The sequence below is a fragment of the Setaria italica genome, chromosome III (genome assembly GCF_000263155.2).
Source record: "Setaria italica strain Yugu1 chromosome III, Setaria_italica_v2.0, whole genome shotgun sequence".
In the NCBI taxonomy this organism is placed as follows: Eukaryota; Viridiplantae; Streptophyta; class Magnoliopsida; order Poales; family Poaceae; genus Setaria; species Setaria italica.
In genome coordinates this window covers 38201416-38210991 of record NC_028452.1, presented here as the reverse complement: position 1 = coordinate 38210991, position 9576 = coordinate 38201416, and the positions used below count along the sequence as shown (strand labels likewise).

Genomic DNA, 9576 nt, shown 5'->3' with positions numbered 1-9576 from the left:
GTGCCGCTTCGACGAGGAGAGGCGCAAGGCCATCGGTGAGGAGCTCTAGAAGCTTTTGGCGGCCGGGTTCATCAAGGAAGTGCACCACCCTGAGTGGTTAGCCAATCCTATTCTTGTACAGAAAAAGAATGGGAAATGGAGAATGTGTGTTGACTATACAGGTCTCAACAAAGCATGCCCAAAGGATCCGTTTCCTTTGCCACGTATAGATCAGATAGTCGACTCCACCGCAGGGTGCGAAACCCTTAGCTTCCTTGACGCGTATTCCGGTTACCACCAAATCGCGATGAAAGAGTCCGACCAGTTCGCGACCTCTTTCATCACACCTTTCGGGTCCTACTGCTACGTCACAATGCCGTTCGGCCTCAAAAACGCGGGGGCTACGTTCCAACGATGTATGGTCAAGTGTTTTGGGGACCTCATCGGGCGAAGCATTGAGGCCTACGTAGACGACATCGTGGTCATATCTAAGAAGGGCGACCAGCTCATCCCCGACCTCGAACTAGCTTTTGAAAGACTGAGAGACAAGTGCACCAAACTCAACCTTGAAAAGTGCATTTTCGGGGTCCCGAGGGGTATGCTGCTCGGCTTCATCGTCTCCGTGCGCAACATCAAAGCCAATCCGGAGAAGATAGTGGCCATCAGCGATATGGGGCTGATGCAAAACCTAAAGGGAGTTTAGCGCATCACGAGATGCCTTGCGGCCCTGAGCCGCTTCATCTCACGCCTGGGTGAACGAGGACTCCCTCTCTATCGACTCCTGAAGAAGACCGACCACTTTGTGTGGACCGCCGAGGCCCAGGAGGCGCTTGACCGGCTCAAGCACATCCTGACGAAGGCCCCGATTCTGGTCCCACCAACCGACGGAGAGCCACTCCTGCTCTACATCGCGGCGACCACCCAGGTGGTTAGCGCGGCTCTAGTGGTGGAGCGAGAAGAGGAGGGCCACGCCCTCAAGGTGCAGCGCCCGGTGTACTTCGTCAGCGAGGTCTTGTCCGAATCCAAGGCCCGCTACCCTCAAATCCAAAAGCTCATATACGCAGTCCTCACATGAAGAGGAAGTTGCGCCACTACTTCACCTCCCACCCGGTGACGGTCGTGTCATCATACCCCCTCGATGAAGTAATTCGGAATCAGGACGCCACGGGGCGGATCGCGAAGTGGGTGCTCGAGCTCATGGATCAGGGCATCACCTACGTCCCTCGAACAGCCATCAAGTCCCAAGTACTAGCCGACTTCGTTGCAGAGTGGACGGAGATCCTGACACCATTAGCGCCAGAGAAGCAGGAGTACTGGACGATGTACTTTGATGGGTCGCTGATGAAAGCTCGCGCCGGAGTGGGTCTGGTCTTCGTCTCTCCCCTCGGCGTGTGCATGAGGTACATGATCCGCCTCCATTTTCCTGCATCTAACAATGTCACTGAATACGAGGCTCTTCTCAATGGGCTTCACATTGCCATCGAGCTGGGCATCCTACGGCTGGACATCCGAGGTGACTCTCAGCTAGTCGTCGAGCAAGTCATGAAGGAGTGGAGCTGAGACAATCCCAAGATGGTGGCATACTGCAACGAAGTTTGCAAGCTCGAGGACAAGTTCGACGGTCTGGAACTCAACCATGTCGCAAGACGCTTCAATGAGGCAGCCGACGAGCTGGCCAAGGCGGCGCCCGGCCGAAAGCCAGTCCCCGACGGCGTCTTTATCAACGATCAGTACAAGCCCTCGATCCGCTACAAGGAGCCGGGAGAGGCCGACAATGCACCACCTGTCCCGAACTCGGGAGCCGACCCAGGAGAGGTCGGCAACACGCCACCTGTCCTGGACTCAGAGGTCGATCCCTTTGACCCCGAGGTCATGGAAATCGACACGAACCCAGCAGAGGGGCCCAACCCCCCGCCTGACTGGAGAACCCTGTACCTCGATTAACTCCTCCGTGAGTTGCTCCCGACGGACAAGATAGAGGCGCGGAGAATTGCCTGCCGCGCCAAATCTTTCGTCATTATCGACCAGGAGCTCTACAAGTGGAGCCACACCGGCATCCTGCAATGCTGCATTTCGATCGAGCAAGGAAAAGCGCTGATACAGGACATCCACGCCGGAGCCTGCGGCCACCACACCACACCGAGAGCCCTCATTGAAAACGCCTTCCGATAGGGCTTCTACTGGCCGACGGTGGTAGCCGACACCACCCGCATGGTGCACACCTGTGAAGGGTGCTAGTTTTTCGCGCGACAAACCCATCTGCCCACCCAGGCACTCTAGACCATCCCCATCATGTGGCCCTTCGCGGTCTGGGGTCACCTCGTCGGGCCCTGCCCGAGGGCTTCACCTACCTACTCGTAGCCGTCGACAAGTTCTCGAAGTGGATCGAGGCTCGACCGGTCGCGCAGAGCAAGTCCGAGCAGGCAGTGCAATTCTTCACCTACATCATCCATCATTTCGGAGTCCCTAACTCCATCATCATGGATAACGGCACGCAGTTCACCAGGAAGAAATTCGTCAAGTTCTGCGATGATCACCACATCCGAGTGGACTGATCAGCCGTGGCACATCCCCTCACGAACGAACAGGTTGAGCGGGCCAATGGCATGATACTCCAGGGTCTCAAGCCACGAATTTTCGACCGACTCAACAAGTTCGACGGCCGATGGGTTGCGGAGCTCCCCATGGTCTTATGGAGTTTGAGGACGACCCCCAGCAGGGCAACCGGCTTCACCCCGTTCTTCATGGTCTATGGGTCCGAGGCGATCCTCCCCACCGACCTGGAGTACGCGTCCCCAAGGGTCAGGGTGTACGACGAACAAGGGAACTAAGCATCTCTCGAGGACGCGCAGGACCAGCTCGACGAAGCGCGTGACGTGTCCCTGCTGTACTTGGCCAAGTACCAGCAAGCTTTGCGGTGCTATCACAGCCGTAAGGTACGAGGCTGAGCCTTCAACATCAGCGACCTGGTGCTTCTCCTTGTCCAAGACAACAGAGGTCGGCACAAGCTGACCCCTCCGTGGGAAGGCCCTTTCATCGTCGCGCAAGTACTACGCCCGGGCACGTACAAGCTAGCGACCCCCGACGGGCAGATCTTCACTAACACTTGGAACATCAAGCAGCTAAGATGCTTCTACCCTTAGCTATTGTTTCCAAGTTTGTACACACATACTTCTATCATCTTTTAGTTTGTGAAAAAGGGTGCAGTTTTGAGTTGCCTTCGCTAGAGTTTCATCCCGAGCTTAGGGATATCTGACCCTGGCTCTACCCCAGGGTCGCATATCCCTCAGGGGCTATCAAGGGCACTGGCCCAAGACAGTTTGCTTCTTGTAAAAAACACCATTTTTCCAAACCGACCCACTTCCTAAACATTTGGGCGCGAAAAGAAACGAGTGTGCGAATGATGCTCGGGCAGGACCGATCGGACCGTGAGAAACCTACGCCCCAGCGGCTACGGTGCCTTCACTCATCGGCGCTTCCTAACATGCTCGACTTATGCTCTGATCTTTCCAAACCCAAAAAATAGAAAGAGGATCAAAAACTTTTCCGAAAAAATTGCATGAACCGAAAGGGCCTCTGTAGCCATTGCAAAAGCAAGTTCGACATTACTTAACATATTTACATATTTTTGGGCGTCCGGGCCTAATACAGCTAACTCGTCCCTGGGTCCTCTGGTGGGATGGCCTCATCCTCCAGGAGCTTCGCCAAGGCCTCCTCTGGATTGAGCACCGACGTGTCAATCTCATCCAGCTCGGCCTCGGAGTAGCCAAAGGCATATCCCCCGCTCATCGCGTCGAAGTTGATGCCGGAGTAGTGGGAGCCAAATACGATGAAAGCCCACCTCACGCCAACGTGGAGTGCCTCCCGAGTGATCTCAAGGGCTTGCCGGTACATCCCGAGGACACGAACCACCAGCGTGCTCGTCCCCTCCTCTTGGACCACGTGGAGGTCCTCGCAGATGATGCGAACAGCGTCCCGCAGGTTGGCGAGCTCAGCGTGCTCCGAATCGGTGGCGTCCCTCAGCTGGGTGAGGTCAGCCTCAAGGCCTACCCAGAAAAGCCTGCCAAGTCAGAAACTAGCACAATGCTGCAGGTAAGAAGACAACGAAAGCCTTACCCTCAGACTGAGCTCTCAACAGATGTTCCTGGTCGAGCCCTTGGGACACGGCGACCTGAAGCTCCTGCATCTGCAAATGAAGGCGACTGACCTCCGCCCCAAGGTTGGCCACCACCCTCTCTGCCTCAACCTTCCGGCCCGCCTCGAGGTCGTGCTCCTGTCGAGTCGTATGTCGCTCGTGCCGAATACGCTCAACGGTTTTTTGAAGGGCCTCATGCTCCTTCCACAACCGCGCCAGCTCCTCGGCATCATGGCGGGCCTTTTCGGCAATGGCCTGGAACTCCTTGGCATCAAGGCGAGCCTTCTCAACAATGGCCTAGAACTTGTCCTCCGCCCGCCACGCACCTTCCCGCACCTCCTGCTCTCGCGCTTGCAGGTCGGTGACGTTCTGCTGGGCGGCGGTGAGCTGCCTGGTCAGCTCCCCGGTCCGCCGCATCTCTGCGGCGAAGCGCTCCCAGACCCCCCACTCGTGCCGGAGGAACTTGGACTTTCCCCGGCTGCATTCCTAGAGGGCCTATAGAACGATTTACGTTTAGGAACTGTCGAGAGAAAAGAGGGACGGAGAAATGAGAGAAAAATAACCACCAAGGAGGACACCGTACCTGACCACCAGGGACAACAACGCCATCCAACTCCCCCATCGCGGAAGACAGGGCGGCGCGGACGTTTTCAAGGCCGCCCTGCACCGCCTGCCATCTTTTCCGCTCCCCGACGTTGTCCAGCATGAAGCGGGGCCTCTGCAGGTCCTCAAGGGACATCCAGCGCACGGTTGTCCCTCCCCACGTGTTGGGATCGCGACCAAGCGAGACGAGGGCATGGGAGGACTCTCCGGCCCGCCCCAACGCCACCGTCCCCATCGTCGCCGCCGGGGCAGCACCACCATCTTCGCCGCTGCCGCCGTCTTCGTCATCGCCAGGGCGGGAGCCACCGTCTTTGCCGCTGCCGCTGTCTCCGTCGTCACCAGGGCGGGCGCCACCGTCTTCGCCGCCGCCGCCGTCTCCGTCGTCACAGCCAGAGCAGGCGCCACCGTCTTCGCCGCCGCCGCCGTCTCCGTCGTCATCGTCGGAGCAGGCACCACCGTCTCCGCCACCGCTGCTGTTTCCACCGCCATCACTGCCGCCACCGTGACCAACGCCCTGGACGCTGACACCTCCCCCGCCAGCTCCTCCGCCTCGTCATCAAGGTTTATCACCTCGCCGAGCGGAGGAACCCCAAGGGCGACACCTTGTTCCGCAGGGTCGGCTATGAAGGCAGAGGGCGGAACAAGGGTCGGCCTCAGCTCCGTGCCCGACTGTAGCACCCTCTTTCCAGTCGCTGCCGCAAAGGCTACCTCCGCAGGAGGCACCGCAGCCTCTCCAACAACACCGTCGCTCGCTCCCAGCGGGGCCACGGTTGGCCCCGCGGAGGTGGTCGACACCCGGAGCGCCTTCTTCGGCGCCAGTGGTGGGACGAAGTCCCGAGGAGCAGCACTACGAGATGATGACAACTTCATCAAAAGCAGCTCGATGCCAGGAAAGGAACAAGGTACGCGAGAAGTTTCCACTTACATCGCCACGGTGCGAGGGCAACGAGCGCACTTTGCCTCTGAGCTCGACGCCGAACCCGGGACATCCGATAGCGGCCTCTTGGCACTACTCCTCTGCTCGCGTGATGCAGGTAGAGGGTCGGGGGTCGGCTCTGTCGGTCCCCGAGGCGCGCCCCGTGCCGACCCCTGGGGCGCGGCCACCGAGCCCCACGAAGCTGGTCCCTGGGCGGGTAGTCCGCTCGGCCTGCCCCCCGCGGCCGATTCAGGGGGCTGGTCCCGAATGACAAGCGCACCTGGCGCGGGGACCAGGACATACTCCTCCTCCTCCTCCTCCTCCTCCTCCTCGGTCTCTTCCTCATCGTCTTCATCATCATCATCGTCGTCATCGTCCGACATGGCCGCGTCCCTCCCCCGCCTTTGGAACACCTTCGCGGCCCTCTTCTTCTTCCTCGCTGTCTCTTTGTCCTTCCTTCTCTTCTACTTTTCGGCGAGGAGGCGGTTTTGCCACCGCCGCTTTGCGTCCTATAGCACCAGCGGGCGCGAGGCCACAACCTGGGTCAGATTGCCCTGTAGATACAGAGACTCCGTGTCAGAACAACAGACCAAGAAATGCAGGAAAGAAGAACGAGAGTATGAAATTCTCACCAGCGTGATGAAGTCCTCGTCCGGGCGCATCGGAGGGTGACCGGGCACCGGGTAGATGACGTCCCTGTCATCCAGCGCCTCCCAGATGTGCTGCTCGATCTCGATGTTGGCAAGTACACCTGTCGCAAGGACGGTGCCCTCGGTCTCCATGCCGGGAACCATATCGCCGAGTGCGCAGGCCCGGAGCATCAGCGGTGCCACCCTCCGAGCGTGGTACGCCCCGATAACTCCAGCCCCGGTCAGGCCCTCCTCCTTCAGGCGGTCGATGGCCTGAAGAAGACCGGTGATGTGCTTCTTCTCCTTCTCAACTGGACCGTACGACCAGTGGTCCGGTGCCGCCGTAATGACGCAGCCGGTGAACTCTGGCAAGGGGGACTTGGAGAAGTTCTTCACATAGAACCACTGCTGGTCCCACCCCTTGTGGGACGCCGCGGTCTTCATCGCCATGTAGTCCTTGGCGCGATTCTGGCGGAGGTGGATGATGGCGCACCCCGTCAGCACCAGAACTGCCCGCACCTGCATCCCCTTCTTCTCAGTCTTCTGATACAGGCTGACCGTGAAGAAGTACTTCCAGAGCGAGAAGTTGGGCTTGATTCCCAGGTACCCCTCGCACAGCGCAACGAACACCACGATGTGCTGGATCCCGTTGGGGTTGAGATGCTGCAGCTCGAGCCCGTAGTAGTGCAGCAACCTGCGGAAGAAGAGGCTCGGCGGAGCCGCGAACCCCCGCTCGTGGAAGTGTGCGAACGAGATGACGTAGCCGTAATCCGGCTGCGGCGCATCTTCCCTCCCGGGAAACCGCCACTCGTCCTTGGCGGACCTCTCGCAAAAGGAGGCCCTTCTTCATGAGGCCGTTGGCGCACGAGGTGCCAAAGTTCAAGCGCATCTAGGACTGCATCGCTAAGGGGATGGAAGGCTCGATGGCGGGGGAGAAAGCTGCTGTACTGGGGCGAGGGGAGGCAAAAAGTGCACAAGAAAGCAAGAAAGGCTCGAGGACGAGTGCGGGGCGGAACTGGCAAGGCGGCTCCCTCGTCTTATAGGGGGGCACGCGAGAAGCGAAAGCAGCAATCCAATCATAGTTAATGCAACGCCAGGTACCCCATCACCCCTACCTTTTTTGGAAACCGCGTGCACGATCTGCTGTAGGGAACGTCTCCCCCTCCCTCGTTTTGCGGGCCCGGTACTCTCCGCCACTTCACCTCCCAGAGAGCTCATGTGCGGGACTCCCTCCACGTACGGTCTGGGGCCCACCAATAGGTAAAAAGGGGATACGGAGCTGAAAATGCTCCTATGGCTCATTACGGTCCAGGGGTTCGAAGGCTGGCCCACTGTGGGTTTGACAGTCGCCCCAGGACGCCCCCGAGCAAGGGGTGAGAAGGGATGGGTCCGCTAGCGACCACCACCCAGGCGAGCAAAAGCCAAGGGCGTCCCGACCTCACGTTTGAGTTCGAATCGACGTTTAAGTTCATGGTTTTTCCCCGAAGAAAGGCAATGAGCCCCCAAATCCAATCGAACGGACTCGGGAACTATATGAACTGGCTGTCCGGCATCTGGAGTACGCCACCAGCTTGGCCCGAGCCGAACCCCTCGAACGGGGATCAGGACTCCACTCGAACCAACCCGTTCGCAGCTCAACGAGCACCACGGTTCGTCCAACGAGGATAACGTGGCACGGCTCACCCCCTCCGTCCCAACGAACAGACGCCTGAGAGGTAACGATCAAAAGTCGATCTAGTCTCTCGATCGGTCTCCTGCAACGCGCGGGGGCTCGGGGGCTAGCGTCGCAACTGATGACCACGCGTGTGGTCACAATTTGGGGTCTTGGAGCAGGGGTGGTCACCGGAACGATAAGGAATCTTCCTGCGCAGAGCCATCTTCGGAACACCTGCCTACCCAAACTTCCCGGCCAAGCTGAACGAGCGAAACTTTCTCTCCCTAATCAAATGCAGGTTGCAGGACAAACAAGGATCCCCGACGGACGACGAATAAAGCCTCTGGAGGAGCATCTTTGCTCCACCAAAGGCTCGGGGGCTACTGTTGGGGGAAAATATTAACGACCTCCTTAGGCTCCTTAAACAATAGTCATAAGGGCCCGGGCCCACCTCCGGCAACAATAACCTCCGCTAACTTGGCACGACCCCTTGGACAAGGGGCCGGACGTGCCCGACCCCCTGAGGCCGCTCCTCATCTCAGCCGAAAGAGTTCCGCCTCGCCTGACCCCCGGGCGAGAGGGGTCGGACGCGCCCGATCCCTCACGGCAGGTCTCCACTTCGCCTGACCCCGGGTGGAAGGGGTCGGACTCGCCCGACCCCTCGACGCAAGGCTTCACCTCACCCAATCCTAGGCGGAAGGGGTCGGACGGATCCGGACCCATCGAATAGAGCTTCACCTCGCCCAAGGGCAGGCGCAGACCAGCAGACGAGGGCGCGGATCTCATGGGCCCCCACCGATCTCGCCATAAATGCAATGCGGCTCTAGCGCGCAGAAAGACGTCCACGCTCTTCGACATGACCTGCCACAGTTTTCGGGCGGAACACTATAGCCACGACCGCACGGGGCTACAGCTGCACCGTCCCACCTCCCTTGTTTGTCGTAGGGCACTCATTGCCCACGCCTCCTAGCACAGGAGGGGACGCCGCCCGGTTTCACGCTCGGCCGGGCGGCAGGGGCATGTAGCTGTGCCTCCCGGTTAGCAGCGTGAGGCAACAGGGGCCGATCGTCCTCCACGACGTGCACAACTACGACGACCAGTCTTCATCATCGCCACGCATGGCTACAATAGCCAGTCGCCACGCACGTCCCGCACGCTCGGTTACAGCGGACGACTGCTGGGTCATCTACAGGGCCCAACGACATCCATCCTCCTCTGGCAGTCATGCTGACAGGAGACAAAAACAAGGAGGGAAGGCGGCGACCCCGAGGTCTCGGTCCTTCTTCCTGTGCTTTACTTTACTTTACTTGCTTATCTCTTTTACTTCTCCTTACTCCTGGCTTAATTGTAACTCCAGTCCCCTCCTTGCGCTATAAAAGGAGGACCAGGAGGCCCAAGCTAGGGATCGCTCTCAAGCAACCCAAACGCCCAACTCACAACCCTTCCATATGAGCATCAGTGCACACCCACAGAGACTTGGGACCGGCTTCCCTCTCTCGCCCGTTTGTAACCCCTACTGCAAACTCTGCGTGAGTAACACGAGCAGCTTCTTACACTAGACGTAGGGCTATTCCTGCCCGAACCAGTATAAACCCCATGTCCTCTCACGCAACCATCCGAGCCTTACGCGCATAGAAAACAAATTCACTTGCCATAGTCT

The 9576-nt window shown here is 59.1% G+C and overlaps 1 protein-coding gene across 1 annotated transcript; it reads right to left on the bottom strand.

Moving 5' to 3' along the window:
• Positions 1 to 2012: 2012 nt before the first annotated feature.
• On the bottom strand, positions 2013 to 6016 carry LOC105914003. Its single transcript, XM_012844555.1, has 7 exons — positions 5937 to 6016; positions 4976 to 5564; positions 4698 to 4832; positions 4451 to 4600; positions 4096 to 4252; positions 3736 to 4025; positions 2013 to 2045 (listed from the first exon to the last, which is right to left on the bottom strand). Exons 1-7 carry the CDS (start codon positions 6014 to 6016, stop codon positions 2013 to 2015), a joined length of 1434 nt encoding a protein of 477 aa, XP_012700009.1.
• Between the last annotated feature and the right edge of the window lie 3560 nt (positions 6017 to 9576).

What these genes read in the sequence shown, in the direction of transcription:
- LOC105914003 (XM_012844555.1), bottom strand. Translation starts at nt 6,016, where the DNA reads ATGTCGGACGATGACGACGATGATGATGATGAAGACGATGAGGAAGAG. An exon ending in TTGTTGTCCCTGGTGGTCAG is followed by an intron (nt 4,601 to 4,697) that starts GTACGGTGTCCT and finishes TAGGCCCTCTAG; the next exon opens with GAATGCAGCCGGGGAAAGTC. An exon ending in GTTGAGAGCTCAGTCTGAGG is followed by an intron (nt 4,026 to 4,095) that starts GTAAGGCTTTCG and finishes TTTTCTGGGTAG; the next exon opens with GCCTTGAGGCTGACCTCACC.